This window comes from Lepidochelys olivacea (genome assembly GCF_965140295.1).
Source record: "Lepidochelys olivacea isolate rLepOli2 genome assembly, chromosome: 8".
Taxonomy (NCBI): Eukaryota; Metazoa; Chordata; order Testudines; family Cheloniidae; genus Lepidochelys; species Lepidochelys olivacea.
Window position 1 is genome coordinate 102,808,065 of NC_140418.1, and position 16,858 is coordinate 102,824,922.

Sequence of the window (16,858 nt, forward strand, 5' to 3'; positions counted from 1 at the left end):
TAATTTGTGGTGTACATGTACCCGAAGTGTAGATAAGGGCATGCAGAGATTTGCATTGATTGAGTTAATAGATGTTTACCCCTGTTGCTTTAGTTTATTCATTGCAAACCTTGGGTTGTCCTAGTTTACACTTAGGGGCCATAGGTGCAGGTGAGCCAATTGCTGACCACCACTTCCTGCACTGGGGCGAAGCCGTTTGGGGGCAGGAATCCTCTTTTTGTTGTGTGTATGTTGTGTACAGTGCCTAGCACAATGGGGTCCTATTATTCACAATGTGAATAATAATCCTGAGTTTAGATAGAGTCTAAACGTAATTGACCCCCAGAGTAAATATGCTCCCACTATGCAGAATGGTGATGCATTTGCAAATGACAAACGCGTCTCCTTTCCTATTTCTCGGAGGCATGCCAAGGTTTTCCTTCCTTGTTTCGCATCACTCACCAGCCTGTGATTACTTCCCTGCTCTGATCCCACTTTAATACTATCACAAAGCCTGCTGGAGCCAATTAGAACACCACATCTGAACTCTTTCCCCCCCATAAAGCCTTTAGGACACGTTCTCTAATCTGGGCTTCACTCCTGTTTGGGCAAGCAGACTGCAGGGAGGAGGCTGGAGGGAAATGTCACACCGAGAGAACAGATTCCACGAGGGATCAGTGGCAGGAATGTCTTTCCCCTCCTTAAAATTCCCCTCCCCGCTTCTTGATCTTAGGCTTTGCAATGAGGCACTTTCCCTAGGCAATGAAAAATGCAAGCTCCACCCCCCCCGGAGGAAAGCTCCAGGCTGCCCCTAGCGGCAGCGCTCCAGAAGGCAGCTTTACAAATGAAAGGGGTGGTTGCAGCTTTCAGCACCACGGCAGCGGACAGCCCCTCCCGGGCACCCCGGCGGAGGCAGAGGCGTCCCGGAGGGGTGGGGGGTGGGGGCGGGTTGCAGCCTGAGGTACCAGGCGCAGCGGGGGTGGGGGGAGAGGCTCTAGGCAGAGCGTGATCCGCCAGCTCCAGCCTCCTCTGAGGATCTGCCCCCCACCGCCCCCCCCCAACCTGCTGCAGCATGGCTCGGGAGAGCCCTGGTCCTGCCTCTGGAAGATGCAAAAAAGCACCCAGCGGGGCAGGCGGATCTCTCTCGACAGAGGCGGAACTGTAGCATCCTTTGGGGACCGCAGGAGCGAGAAGGGACGGCGGGGCAGCACCCCCCAGCCCTCTCGCCCAGCAGCAGCAAAGCAATCGGGGCAGGGTGCTCAGAGTGGCTTAGCCCGGGCAAAGTTTCCCGGGCGTGTGGGGGCGCAGCTAGGCAGGCGAGAGCCCCACGCGTGGGAAGGATCTGCGGTGGGTGTGCTGCTCGCGGGCGGCTGGTCCCTGGGGCTTCCCCGCAGCTCCTCTGCTCCAGCCTGGCACTTCTGTTCAGTTGTTTAACCCAGAGGACGCGGTGGGGGGGAGGATCCTGCTGCCTCTTGCCAGCCCTGAGTTCCCACTCAAGCCCAGGTAAGTGGTTCTCGTCGGCTTCCAGCCGCCGGTGCTCCACGGCCAAGGTAATGGAGAATTGCTGGAGAGTTTCACAGCACTTTGTGTGTGTGTTTGTGTGTTTGTGTGTGGGGGGGTGGGGGGTGGGAGGAGTACTCCTGCTTTGTTAACACTCAGCTTGGATTCTGCCAGCTCGATGAAGAAGATTTGGACTGTACAGAACTTCATTGATTTCCCCCCTGACCCTTTTAAACAAGTTGCTTTCACACCCCTGAAGGATCCCACCTTCCAAAAATGGGTCTGTGGATTGCTTCAGGCAATCTAGACAGGCTGGATGTCAGTGTTCGAATGAGTGATATTTTTTCCCCACTCAAGCTGAGTTTGCTTAGCTTTTGTGTGAATGTTTTTGGATCTATCCAAAAATTATGCCCTGAAGATGCTGGATAAATTCGTCCCGGTTTTGGTTCAATTAACTTCACTGGAGTTATGTTTGAGATGGATTTGGTTCCTGGCTTTGACATTTGTTTTGTTTTTTGTTGATTTTTAATCAATCCTCCAGAGAATGTATTTGATCATTCCTAGGTTGGAAGATTCCTCTCCTGTATATTCTGCTTTGCAGTTAGTTATTCTTTACATTTATACATTTACAGCTTAATCAATATGTATTGGAGAATAAACCCAGAAATGTATTAGACAATGGTCACCCCAACACACACACGATGACAACCACAACAATAACAGTAAGAAGCAGAGAGGTCTGCCTAGATCCTTTAATACTTCCCTTCCCACAATGAAGTCTTATATTTCAGAAGAGTGATCCGTTCAAAATGAATAACGTTACCTGGTGCAAGGGCAGTGCAGAAACAGCAAGGTGAAGGGAAGAGCCTACAAAAGCTGTAGGGTGTCTACAAATAGGTCGCTTATTAAGTTCTGGCACTTTGGTGATTTCTACTGCTCTCAATGGGCTTTGGACCAGGCTCTCTGTGCATGTAGGTACTGTCTCTGATATAAGGGAGAACAGCTTTAGAAAAGGGGTCACTTGCTGGAGGATTTTCTGCAGCTTGAAGTCTTTAAACCATGATTCGAGGACTTCAAGTGCTCAGACATAGGTGAGAGGTTTATTGCAGGAGTGGGTGGGTGAGCTTCGGTGGCCTGCATTGTGCAGGAGGTCAGACTAGATGATCATAATGGTCCCTTCTGACCTTAATATCTATGAATCTAAAAACAAGATAAGGATGCTCCCATACTGTGTATTGATCATAATAGGGTTGATTTATTTTCCTACTGTTCCAGGCTGCCTGGGTTACTCTCTAGAGGGGTGGCATATTTATAAGGTTAAGTGGTGACTTGATCACAGTTTATAAGTACCTATGCAGGGAACAAATATTTGCTCATGGGCTCTTTAATCTAGCAGCGAAAGGTCTATCCTGATCTGATGGCTGGAAGTTGAAGCTAGACAAATTCAGACTGGAAATAAGGCATACATTTTTGACAGTGAGGGTAATTAACTATTGGAATGATTTACCAAGAGTCATGATGGATTCTCTGTTGCAGAAAATTTTAAAAAATTGGATGTTTTCCCAACAGATCCACTCTAGGAATTATTTTGGGGCAGTCCCATGGCCTGTGTTATCCAGGGCCTGTGTCAGAACAGATGATCAGAATGGTCCCTTCTGGCCTTGAAATTTTGAATCAGGTCATTCCTTTTTCTAATACCAGGCAATGCTTTCTGAAGCCCACTCACTTATTTCCCAATCATTTTTGATTTTGTGCCATCGTTTTAATAGAGCTTGAGGAAGGGGAGGCGGCAGAGCAAAGTGACCAGTGTAAATGCACATGATCAACTGTACAATGGTTTCCAGCCCACTGCTGTTTGTCACAGTTCAGGGCAACTGCGTCTGTATTTCCTCCTCTATGGCCCAGCTAGGGCACCCACTTTTAGGCTTCTGGCTCCCAGCTGTCACCTCGCTTGGGTGGAAACATGCGTCTCTCCCGCTCCTGGGGATTTTCTAGGCCCAGAGTTCCCTGCCTGCACTGTGAGTTCCCCAGCAAATCAGACTGCTTCAGCCAGTTTGCTTTTCTCCTTGGAGGCTATAAACAGTTTAATCTCCCACAGTCAGAAGCTACCACATAGCTTTTCTAAGCAAGCACATTTATTCTTCAGGCAAAAGCATGACTGAGAAAACATATTCACATAATAATAATAATAAATCCTACACACTTGCTAACAAGCTTACCAGAGATCACCCCAACTCCAACAAGGGTTCTGGTAGGAGTCAGTCCTTAAAATTCCACCCAGGGTTTTTTCTGTGGTAACAAGTTCAGAACAGCTGTTAGCTCAGAACTAGATCCCCATGAATCTGTGTCACTTGTTTATACAGTTTGGGTCTTTGATCCTGGGACCTGGGGAACAGGTAACTTGCAGACAGTGGGTTTCTTGTCAGGGCATAGCTTCAAAGGGCTGTGTCTGGAGGTGGGAATTTGCATTCACCTCCTCCCAAGTACAGTAGAAACCCATTTATCTGACCCTCCATTATCTGGCTGTCTGTATTAAATGAATAACTGGCTCTCACAGGTCCAGAAGTAGGTGATCTCTATTGTGCCCACTAGATTGCACTGCAGCCTTGAACGTTCCCATTCTCCAGATTATCTGATTTTTGATTATCCAATCTGGCCGTGGTTGCAAGGAGACCAGATAAATGGGGTTCTTCTGTATTTCTTGGGAAACCAACTAAACCAGGGGTGGGCAAACTTTTTGGCCTGAGGGCCACATCTGGGTATGGAAATTGTATGGTGGGCCATGAATGCTCACGAAATTGGAGGTTGGAGTCCGGGAGGGGGTAAGGGCTCCGGCTGGGGGTGTGAGCTCTGGAGTGGGGCCAGAAATGAGGAATTCAGGATGTGGGAAGGGGCTCCAGACTGGGACAGAGGGTTGGGGTGTGGGGTTGGGTTGGTGAGGGCTCTGTCTGAGGGCGCAGGCTCTGGGTGGGGCTGGGGATGAGGGGTTGGGGGTGCAAGAGGGTGCTCTGGTCTGGGACTGAGGAGTTTGGAGGGTAGGAGGGGAATCGGGGCTGGGTCGGGGGTTGGGGCACAGGAGGAAGTCAGGGATGCAAGCTTTGGGCAGCGCTTACCTCAAGCAGCTCCCAGAAACAGCGGCATATCTCCCCTCTGGCTCCTATGTGGAGGTGCAGCCACGTGGCTCTGCGTGCTGTCCACAGGCACTGCCCTGCAGCTCCCATTGGCTGTGGTTCCTGGCCAATGGGAGCTGTGGGGGCAGCACTTGGGGCAGGGGTAGTGTGCAGAGCCCCCTGGCTGCCCCAATGCAAAGGAACCATAGGGGGGACATGCCGCTGCTTCTGGGAGTTGCATGCTTCCTGGCTGGAGCTCGAGGACCAGATTAAAATGTCTGGAGGGCTGGATGTGGCCCCCGGGCTGTAGTTTGCCCACCCATGTACTAAACTAAAAGTTTATTTATGGCTTGCATGTTGTTTAAAAGAGTCCTCTGAAGCTATTACACTTCCCAGGGTTTACATTAGTCATGTCTCCACTCTAGAGATGCTACATATGATCCCACAGTAATACCTTTGCATTTTGAATACAATAAACTCCTGACACACAAACTGAATTCAGTCAGGTTTGTCCAGGAGATTACAGAAACTTGCCATATTTGTCATACTGTGCCTCCGAACGCCACTTACAGATTCACCGAAAGCACCTCCCTCCCTGTGTGTCATCTTGCAGTTCTGTGGTGGTGATATCATGCCAGGAGACTTCACTCTCATTGTTATAGGCCAGTTTCCCCAGCTGGTGTAAACTGGCCATAGGTCCATTGATGTAAATGGAGCTACCCTGATTTACATCAGCTGAGGATCTGGCACTTCATGTGCAGCCTGGAGTTAGAAACCTACAAATCCAACCAGGCAACATAGGGGGAAAGTTCTGCCTCATATTTAGAGTAGGGTACTGGGAGTCAGGACTCTGGGGTTCATTATTCAGGGCCTGCCATTCACCTGCTGTGTGACTTTGGTCACCCGTTCTGGAAGTAACAGAGTCAGTAGTGGTTCTGGTACATTGCTCGAAGCATGTCTAAACAAGAGAGATCCTCCTATGGTGATTACTTATGGGGAGCTGCTGAGGCTCCTCCGGAACAGGAGCAGTTTGCCTGCTGGGGCTGCTGCCTGTTGATGGCAGCACATGTGCTTGCCGGGCCCGTGAATTTATTAGCAAACTCCACCCCCATTGTCCATGGCGCACAGGAATATATTAGCATGGGCACTGCTACGTGCCTGAGAGCTGCATGCATACCCTTGTGCAACGACCGGGCTGATGCAGCTGTCACTTAAGGCAATGGAAAGCGCCCTTTCCTTTCGGCAGGAGCTGGCTCAAGTCCAAGAGCAGCTTGTCCTCCTTCTCCTGCAATGTGTGCAACGCCCCTCCATGACCCTTTGTTTCCCTTGCCTGTCAGCTCAAGGAAGAGCAGGACTTGAGCCAGCTGTACAATGGGCTCCCCCTCGCAATGTGGAGGCGTCAGCCACCCAGGACCCCCCCGACCCTGGTTTCTAGACCTGTGGTTCTTTAGAAGTGCAGCCTTGTAGTGTCCCTATGGGGGAGGGTGCCAATAAAGTAGCCAAACAGGAGCATCTGCAGCCTCTGTGCCTCCAAGGGTGTGATTGAAAATCCAGGGACTTCAATGGGATTTGGATCAGGCTCAAATTATGGGGCGGGAGGGGGAGTCTCTAAACCTGGCACTCTAGGGGCCACTGCTGGGGTGAGGGTCAGATCCAGGGTCTGCGGATCCCCTGCCAATGGTACACAGGAAGGCTTGGCTATTGCAGTAGAGGCTCTGGAATAGGGTTGGGTGAATAACGGATTTTTTGGGTTCGTTGGCAATTCTGAAAAAAAAATATTTCCAAACTTTTGGCAAATAGAAAAATCAAAGCAGATTTCATTTCAGGCGGGATTAAGTGCCTGGGTTGACTTGTCACCAACATTTTCATTTTGACTTTGAGCATTTTAAACATTTGTAATTAACAAAAATGAAAGGAAATTTCAAAACGAAAAGTCATTTTGAATTGAAAAATCAAAATGTTTTGTTTAAAAAATGTCAGGTTCCCCCTCCCCCCAATTTCTTTTGTAGGGCTTTTGTGGGGCTTCTTAAAATGATTTTTGTTTTTTTCCTGACATTGACACACATTTGTGAAATGTTTTGGTCTTGCTGAATCCGCTTTTTTCTCTGAAAATTTCACCCAGCTCTAGTCTGGACCAGTCTGCTGCTTGGAGGAGTGGCAAATTCTGCTTGTATGTGAACTGAAGCCACCAACGTACTTCTCATAGCACCTGATGTTCAGTTGATAGCAATCTGGGATGAATCTGAGCTAGTAATCTAGAGGTGAAAACATCCATACCCCACCTCCATGTCCATTGAATTTTCCTCACCCATCCAATCCTGAAAAGTCCCTCAGAACGGGAAAGAAGACAAGCTTTGATTTCAAGCCTTGTTAGTTGTTGAAACAAAACAGCTTGAACGTATATGAAATGCAAGCTACTCCCAGGCAATGCAGAATGCCCCAGTGGAAACATCAGTCCACTCACTTAAATGGATTGCAGAGAAAATAGGGCCAGCCATTGAATCCTCTGTCGAGATGGAAATCCCGCTGATATTCTTGTAAGTTCACATGTTGCGGGTATTGAACGGGGCCAGTTGTTCTTTCTCCACCAAGGGTTTCTGTGGCTGGGGCATCTTTGCAGACCACTGGGGTAGATAATCATTGGTAAACAGACCTCTGCAAACGAAGATGGGCTCAGTCCTGCAAGGTGCCTCAACTCCCGCTGATGTCCCGCTGAGAGAAGGAGACTCTCACTGCAGGATCAATGGTTGTGTGGGGGAACAAAGCAAGCCATGAATTTTCATTTATAGTATAGGACATAAAAGAGGAGCTTGTCTCTGCAAGAGGCTCAGGAATACTTCACAGCCTGGAAACCGTAGTAAAAACATTCAGCTGGCCTTGCAGATGTGTAGTAATGCAGCAAATGTTTGGGTGACACAGTTGTCAGATTTGTGGGTGTTTTTGTTTCTTTACTAATTTTTTGGTCAGCCACCATGATATTATGATGGTGACTCTTGGGTCTTGGAGTCAAAGTCTGCTTTGTACTATTCTCGTTACTGTGTTCCCCAGTCACAGATCTAGTCCAGAAGGTACTTCTCCAGGGATTAACTCATGCCAGGTTTCTAGTCCCAAAAACTCCAGGGATCCCTTAAGAGCATGAAATAGTGTAAGGTGTTGCCATGTGTTCCACTTGACTAAGCAGCTAAAACTCTCTCCCCGCCCCTCCGGAGTAGCTCTGTCCAAGATCAGGTTTACCACCATGAAGATGATTTGGAACGAGAGAAGAGAGAAGAACTTCAGAAGCGAAGGAGGTGAGATTGAGAGACCACGGTGCTGTTGAGTTTGCAGTCAGCCTCTGAAAGGAAGTGCTCTCCCACAGTGGCGGATTAGCCACTGGGCCAATGGGCCCTGTGCCCAGGGGTTCCAGACAATCTGGGGAGGCCCCGGGAAAATGGGCCCTCCGAACCCTGACCTGCTCCGCCCGCCCACCTGGCGCTCCTGCCAGGGTGTGGCATTGGAGCAGGGGGGGCTTGCCCCACTCTGCCCACCCGCCTGGCGCTCCTTCTGGGGAGTGGGACAAGCCGATATGCACTGCCCCGCTCCCCGGCAGGAACGCTGGGCGGGGTGGGGGGAAGGGGGGACAGAGCAAGGCAAGCCTCCGTACCCTGGCCCCATTTCCCCACTTGCTCTGGCCCAGGGCCCCACAAACCCCTAATCTGCCTCTGCTCTTCCATGTGTGACATCAAAGGCAACACCTCCGCAGTGCAGGCAAGCTGACGATAGCTGCCCAGTGACTGGAACTCCAGACTCTTGTCTTGGCACTTCTTGCCCTCAGCGCTCTGCCCAAGAGAGACCACAGGGGGCACTGCTGCTTGCTACTGAGTTGTCCTAGCAGGGCTAGGTGGGGTCCAGGACTCGAATCAAGCAACACCCAAGTTGCTAGAGAGTGAAATCCCTTGTCTGATATCGTTCTGTGGCCTAGGGGCCATTCATATTACAACCCCACCCTCCCTGCAGGAAGGGAGAATTATTTAAGCAGGAACTCAGTGTTATTCAATGGAATTCACCCTGTGGGAATGTGTTATACCTCCTGATCCGAATAAGCCAATCATGCCTCTTTTAATGATCTACTGTGACTTTACCGGCTGAAGGATGGCCCACTGGTCAGGGAATTAGACTAGGGCTTGGGACACCTGGCTTCAAGTTCCTGTTCTACCACAGACTTCCTACATGAGCTTGAGCATCACTTAGGCCCAGATCCTTGAAGGGACCTAGGCACTGAGCCCAGTGGAGTGCTCAGCCCCCAGGCTATATTACGCATGGGCAGAGCCAGGTGCTTAAGGAAGGGGTTTTCAGAAGCTGGTCAGCTAAGCAGGGAGGCGCCTAGCCCATCCTGGAATGAAATGCCAGGGAAGGAAGAGGAGAGGCTCGTAGGCACCTAAGCAGCTGATGTGGTGCAAATGGGCGTTGGGTGGATCCCCCCTTCGGGGAGGCTAGGCCCCAGCTCCACTCCTTCTGCCCACGCCTCCCCACTGGGGCGGAGCCCTGAGGCCCCCCCAGTCCCTCCACAGCTGGAGCCCCGAGACCTCCTGCCCCCCATGCGACCAGAGCAATGAGCTCCACCCCTTCCTGGAGAAACTCTGAGCCCCTCCCCACTTGCCTGGAGGAGTGCCATGTGTCCCCTCCCCACCCCAGCCCCCAAACCACCTGGGAAAAGCCACAGCAGTGTCTCTTCCTGAAGAAGAACCTGAGTTTTGATGATGCCCCATGCAGGTTCCAGGGTGGTGAGAAGGTAGTATCGGCTACTCAGCTTCCTGGGTTCATCGGTAATCTCTCTGGAATCCAGGGAGATTACTGATGAACCCAGGAAGCCGAACAGCACATACTGCCTCCTCAGACACCCCGGAACCTGCATGGGCATAATAAAGCAAAAACTTCCCCCACCAAACCTGCAACCGGGGGTCCGGCAGAGCCTCCCCTGGCCTAGTATACCTGCCTCCCATGGCTGGTGCACCTGGCTGAGGGGCCAGAGATAGGCGCCTCCTTCAGCTCAGGATCCTCAGCCGCAGGCTCTCTGTTAGAGTCACGCCCCTGAGCCAGGTCAGCTACTTAGGTAGCTCATGCCCTAGGCACCAAGTGTCTTTCTCTTCTCCTGCTCATGCTCAATACTTCACTGACCCACACCCCTACATTTCCCTGTGCCCCCAGCTGTCTTTTGTGGAAGTACTGTGCTCACCCCACCCCCCACCTATTGGTGGCCTGAATTTGGCTTGCTTGCGTTAGGGGGCAGGCAAATAACAGATCTTGGCTGTGCTCAGAGCATGCCTACAGGATCGGGCCCCACTGGTGAGACAGATGTTTCCCCACCTCATTTGAGAATCCCACTTCAGGGCCTCTAGGACATCAGCATGAGAGAGGGCTCTGAGTAGCTTGTTAGCTGTGGGATGGTGTCAGGGCATAGGTGGAAATGTAGGTGCCCTGTGGCAGTGTTGAAAATGTCAGTGGTACCCAAATGGTGGACTTAGGCACCTCAAGGCCTTTAAGGATCTGGGCCCACCTCCTCAAAGGTAGCCACTGGTTTCAGGTGTCTTTATTCTTAGGTGCTTGACTTGACCCTTTGGGCCACATTTTCAAATTTGCTGAGCACCTAGATTCATAGATATTAAGGTCAGAAGGGACCATTATGATCATCCAGTCATCCAGCTGCAACAACCATCAACTCCAGCTGGAGTTTTAGGTGCTCAGCAACTCAGTAAATCAGGCTCTAGGGGACTCAAGCTGTGCATCTCCAAACGGCAAGTGTTGGCTTAAATTCACTGACTTTGATGAGTTTTGAATCAGAACTTTATTTTGTGAGCTGTTCCAGTGATCACAGCTGAGCTGCTCTTGGAGTTAAGTACTACTGAGTGTGAGTGGGGTGGGGTGCAGGATTTGGCTTTTGATTGCTGCTTACCCTTCATTGGTGGGCTGTTCCTTTAGTGCCAATTTATCAGTGGTCATATTTGCGGATGATGAAAGAAGACGACAAAACCAATCTAGAATAATCTAGAGTGTTTTGAGCAGCCCGGGCTGCTCCATCATGTATCTAGTGTATATCTGCCTTGTATATGGAGGGGATAGCCATGTAGTAAGTTGGAAAGGCATGTGATAAACCATGTGACTGCTTGATAAATAATCTTACGAGATGCCAGTGCGATTGTTGATGTCACATCATAATTTGATATGACACAGCATACTATGTACTACTATGACGGATGTGTCATGAAATTATGTAAAAATATTAACTTTATAACTGTAATACGGAACTTTAATAACTTTATTAACTGTAATACCGAATTTGGCGGGGGGGAACTGGGGGGGGGTGCTGGGAGAAAGACGTGAAAATGAAATTTCAAAATTGTTCCAAAAGGACAAGTGACAGATTTTATTATAAACTTGTGTAGCTCTAGAGTTTAAAGAGCCTGTGTTCAGTGCTGTACAAATAGATAACAAAGCGAGCATTCCCTGTCCTGAAAAGCTCATGGTATCAGTCAAAGACAAAAGACAACAGGGGAACAGAAGGTCACAGTGAGAAGGCATTGAGAAGATCCGGGCTCTGATGATTAGCAGAGGTCATAGCCAACCAGCTGCTGAAGAAGAACAAGGAGGTGTCTGTAGAGTAAGAAAGCTCTGTGGCCCTGATAAAGGGGCCTGTAAATGAGTTGGCCGCCCCCAGGCACCCTCTTATGGGCAGGGTGCCTCTGCCCTGTCCTTTTCTTTATCCTCCCTCTTCCAGGTCCTTTTAACCAGACACCACATGCTTGCTCATCCAATAGGCGCCCTTGTTGGGTCTGGGTTTATTAATGTAAGAATGGCCCATACTGGGTCAGACCAATGGTGCATCTAGCCCAGTGTCCTGCCCAACAGTGGCTGGTGCCAGATGCTTCAGAAGGAATGACTAGAATAGGGCAATTATTGAGTGATCCATCCCCTGTTGTTCACTCCCAACTTCTGGCAGTTAGAGGCTTAGGACACCCAGAGCATGGTGTTGTGTCCCTGACCATCTTGGCTAATAGTCATGGATGTAGCTGTTCTCCAGGAGCTGATCTAGTTCTTTTTTGAACTCAGTTAGACTTCTGGCCTTCACAACATCCCCTGGCAATGAGTTCTACAGGTTGACTGTGCGTTGTGTGAGGAAGTACTTCCTTATGTTTGTTTTAAACCTGCTGCCTATTAATTTAATTGGGTGACCCCGAGTTCTTGTGTTATGGGAAGGGGTAAATAAAACTTCCCTCTTCACTTTCTCCACACCAGTCATGATTTTATAGACCTCCGTCATATTCCCCCTTAGTCGTCTCTTTTCCAAGCTGAAAAGTCCCAGTCTTATTAATTTCTCCTCATATGGAAGCTGTTCCATCCCCCTCTTCAGACAAATTAACTATGAAGCAAAACTCCAAGGCCCAAGAGTCTGTTCCAGGGCCTGGCTCTGACCTCAGAGCCTGAGTGAGTGAGAGGGTTCCTTCACAGGCTCCATTTAGCACTTCTTAGGAGGTAACCCACTCTGGGGTTTGGCTGGCAGGTGCCCTGCTCAGAGCTGACTTCCCCTTCAAGAAAAGCTTCAGCTCTCTTATAAGCAACCCCAGCTGCGTCCGGTTCCCTCCCCACGCCCGGTGTCTCTGATTGGCTTATTTAACAAACCTGCTCCAGGCGTCAAGTCTCCTGCAGGCAGCTCCCTCTCATGCCCTTTGCTCTCTCCCAAGGTCCCTGGGTAATCCCTCCACATAATGAGTGAGCAGTTACATTCTTTCTTCTTTTCCTCCTCCTACAGGAAATTCAAGGCAGCGCAAGCCCAGCGATCATCTCACCAATGCCATGTGTGCTCAGTAAGGTGCGAGATCCCCTGGGAGACTTGTATCAACATGTTCAGCGAAAAAAGCAGCACCTCTTTGTCCCAGAAACCTAGCCAGAGAAAGACCAGGCCCCAGGGGCTCCCATCCCCTGCTCTCTGCTGCGCCTGCGGACTTTGCATCATGCTTGCCGGGATCAACATCACCCTGGTGGGAGCGTTCGCTTTTGGGACTTTCCTCCCCATGAACAACCCCCCTATCATCATTGGACCCATCCTGCTGGTGGTTGCTTTCACGTTTTTCGGGGCCTGCTGCATCTGTAGCCGGAGACCACCTGCCCATGGGTCGAGAAAATCCAAGCCAGGTTCCAACATCGGTCTCATCAAACCCGGCAACACGACCTTCGAGATAGAAACCAGCGAGCACACGGTTCAGGACACCACCGCTGTGCAGTTGAGCCCAACCAACTCGCCTGTTTCCTCCAGAAAGTCCACGCCCGTCCATGAGAACTCCAAGACCTGCAAACTCTTCACAATGGATGGCAACGGGCCGGCGGCAAAATACACAGCAGGAGGGGAGTCAATTCAGCTGAACTTGCCCAGAGACCTTATGACATCCTAAGTCAAGTCAGAGTGGTTATTAGCAGCCAGGTGGGCACCACAGTTGAGCATGCCATGATCAGATGGATACAGCCGTTAGGAAGCAGCAAGCCTATGAAATCCTTTTGTGTGGCCAACTGATATGCTGACATCTTAAAAACCAGTTAAGAAAGGAAAGGGATGACATGGTAATTGGAAACGGTGGTGAGAAATTCCAGCTTTTTTCTGGAATGGGCGCATTTATTTAATGTGATTAGAAACAATGTTGTAACGAGGAATCGATGTGGCCCAGCTACTGGGAAATTAGAGATCTTCTTTTGGAATTAATTCATTTCTTTAGTGCAACTTTTAAAAAAAAGTAAAGTCATGATTAGAATTCAATGCCACAGAGTGCTAACAAATTACAGGTCTCTCTTTTTGGAAGGGATGCAGTTATTTAATGTAATAAAAATGACCAGTGCAGTAATTAGATATTGATACCACCTAGTTGCTGGGAAATTACAGATCTTTGAGACGAGGCTTTTGGGGGTTTGAGGAAGAATAAATTTACTTTAATGCAATTAAAGTGCAACACAAAAATGTAACTTCCACTTTTTATCCTGTCTCAACCTTTCCTTTCTTTTTTGACTTCCACTCTAACTCTAGCAGCCAGCAGATGTCAAGTGCAGCGGGTAGCGTCAGCCGTCTTTCCTCCTGCATAATTTAGATTCTGCTCTGAGTCCTGCTGTCTAACACGCCACATCGCTTGAAAGGTCAGCTGTGCTTGAGTATGTAGAGGCTGCAGGTGATTGGTTTAGCCAGGCCTTGCGATGGGTGGAGAGTATCAGAAGGGGCAACCCATAGACCTACTGGAAAAGGAATTGGAGTCATGTGGAAAGAGGTTCCACTGAGCAACAGAAATGGAGCGAGATAAGATGATGCACGTGAACCCCCTTTGAGGGGAACTTTGGACCTGGATTGGACATGTCTACTTAGAGTCAGCGTTTATTCGGGAATGAAAATAACCATATTGTCGTTATTGTTAAAGCTGGTGGGGAATTTTTCAGTGCATTGGTTTCAGTGAAAATTTCTTAAGGAAGGTTTCTCAGGTCCAGGCTGGAATTTCTGGTGAGGGAGAGACCAGAATAGCCCTCACCTGGGATGTTGGGGAACCAAGTGCAAGTCCCTGATTTGGAGCAGGGACTCGACACTGCATTTCCCACATCCCAGGCAGGTGCCCTGACCACCAGGTTACTGGTTATTCCATGGGCTCTGTCTGGCTTGTGGTTTCTCCAGCCAGCCCTACTTGCCAGAAGACAGACCAACTGATCTAGAAGATGACCAAAGGGATCTGCATCTCCTCTCTTTAAATGACTGTAAATCCCACTGACATTGATATGAGCTGTGTGTGTACAGTAAGAGGAGAATATGTTCCCTTAATAAGGGTACCATGGTTCCCTGTGTTGTAAGGCATTGGGAGGGTGGAAGGGATATTTGCTGGAGAGGACCCTGAATCTATGGAAGGGAGGAAGTGGTGTCCATGCTGCCTGCTGCTGTGTTTGAAAGGTTTCCATCTGACTCTGGATGCTCAGAACTTCCTGGATTTGGGAATAGGATGGATCTTGTAGCAGGTAGAAAAACATTGCTGGGGAGCAGCTGCTGAATGCAGCCTGCTTCCTTCTGACACACAATTCAATGGAAGGTAATGCCATGGTGAGCAGCATTAATCTGGGCTCCTTGCAGTCCACTTTTCTTGGAGGTGAGCAGAGCACGGTGCAGCAGAGGATGACAGAACTGTACTCTAGAAATGAAGGGTCTGCAGGATGTTTTAGAGGTGGGGGTTGTAGCTCCTTTTGCTCACTGACAGTATTGCCAACCCGAAATGTTCAAAAATCAGGAGTCACATCTGCTCCAAATCACGAGAGTGGCTCAGACAGCATGAGATTATTTTAACAAATAATTAATGTTGGATTCTGTTTAATCACCTTCTGGGCTTTAAGCCTTTGAGAGACATGTTCTCAAGTTTTTGGTTTTTTTTCCATAACCAAGAGAAAGAGACAGACTTTTTTTTTTAAAAGAAAGCTGAGATTCTCACATATTCACATGACTCCAGGAGCTGGGACTTTCAGAAAAACATCAAATAGTATGAGACAGATATTACTATCTTGAGAGTTGACAACATTGCATTAATGTCCAGGTTCCATGGGATTTTGAGCTTGCCAGATCTCCCTCCTAAGGGAAGCATTTCATGTAATCTCTGAGAGTTTTCTAAGACCTCCTTTCTCAGTGAGGGATAGTGATGTGTCTTGTCTTTTGCTCTTTACACAACATACTTAATATGGAAAGACACAGGCCAAATAACTGCATTTACTATGTTAGAGTGAGTCAGGAAACGGGTTTTTCCATGAACATTTTCAAGTTTTCAAAAAAAAAATTCTGTCCTGAAATGGGACAAAAAGTAAAAATCTCAACCATTTTCACAATCTGAACCCTCCCCACCCCCCAACAACTGGTTGGATCAATCAAAATATTTCATTTAGATTGTGATCATTTTTATACTTCCAAAATAATAATAATTAGCTTAAAATTTGATACAAAAAGTCATTTTGAATGGGAAAACCGGAATCGTTTTTCTTTAGGAAATGCCAAAATGAAAGCTTGCAACAATTTCAAACCTTTATTTAAAAAAAATCAAATTGAAAAATTTGTCAAAACCAACCACTGCCCATGAAAATTTAAAATTTTGATGCATCGGCATTTTCCTATGGAAAAAACGTTCCCTGCAAAATTCACAGCCAGCTCCACTGAACATAAAGAACGGCCATACAGGGTCAGACCAAGGGTCCATCTAGCTCAGCGTCCTGTCTCCCGACAGTGGCCAATGCCAGGTGCCCCAGAGGGAGTGAACAGAATAGGGAATCACCAAGTGATCCAACGTATATAACATGTCAGGCCTAGCCACATACCTATGCTGTGGCAGAGGTATGGTAGCTACAGAAATATGGAAGACAATGAGGGCTCAATAATTATTTAAAGGACCACTATCCTGTTCCTACTCTATTAGTATCATAGAAATGTAGGGCTAGAAGGGACCTCAAAGGTCATTGAGTCCAGCGCTCAGGCATGGACCTGGGGCTTTAAGATCAGTGGCCTTGGAGGAGCATTTGCTGCTGTAGTTTTAATTGAGGAGCAAATCTAGCATTATGGCATCTGCACATTTATGGGACTATCACAGAGGCCAGAGCTTTTCCAACACCACCCCTGCACCCCCTTCCCTTTTATTTCCTCTGTTTCTCCTTAAGCTCATTGTTACATTCTCCTGCCTTCTCAATCTAGTTTCTGTTCTCCGGGACCTTATTTTGAAACGTGTCGCGTTGCTCCAAAGAGGGAAGAACCCATATGTCCATCACTTAGATGAGTGAAGTCTTCATCTCCCATGTTGGCCCCGCAAAGCCAGCTTCATTTGCTGCGTGTCAGACCATCCCATCCTCAAATTATTTCTGGCTCTCCCTGCAGAGCCTCACTTTCGGCCTGTTACATGGCTAGCAACCCAGCTGCAATTTGCACCCTCCTTTGTCCTCCTCCGGTTGCATCAATTACTGGTGGCTTTCCTGGTGTTTTATTGTGCGGTCATGCCAATCCCCAGTGCCACTAAAATATGGGTGCTATTCAGTGCTGTTAATTCAGCTAAGAGAGGATTTTCAGGTCACAGATGGAGCTGAATCCATTTCCCTTTGTACACCTAGGCAAAGGAAGCTGTGCCAGTGGTCCCCCCGGGACACGGTCCTGCTCAGAACAGCAAGCCAACAAAACCAAGGTGACAAGAAATGTACCATGCTGTGCCATGCAGCCAGCTATTAGCGCTGCAAACTAGCTCTTCCAGATG

At 48.7% G+C, this 16,858-nt stretch overlaps 1 protein-coding gene across 2 annotated transcripts; it reads left to right on the forward strand.

Moving 5' to 3' along the window:
• The first annotated feature begins 1,294 nt into the window (after window positions 1-1,294).
• Window positions 1,295-15,422, forward strand: TMEM275 (transmembrane protein 275). Of its 2 annotated transcripts, none has more exons than XM_084635669.1 (2): window positions 1,295-1,482; window positions 12,376-15,422. In XM_084635669.1, exon 2 carries the CDS (start codon window positions 12,467-12,469, stop codon window positions 13,013-13,015), a length of 549 nt encoding a protein of 182 aa, XP_084491795.1. In that variant the 5' UTR covers window positions 1,295-1,482; window positions 12,376-12,466; the 3' UTR covers window positions 13,016-15,422. The 2 variants fall into 2 exon arrangements, with proteins under 2 accessions (XP_084491795.1, XP_084491794.1); XM_084635668.1 differs by lacking the exon at window positions 1,295-1,482 and having other exon boundaries at window positions 12,392-13,044; window positions 13,642-15,422.
• Window positions 15,423-16,858: the final 1,436 nt, after the last annotated feature.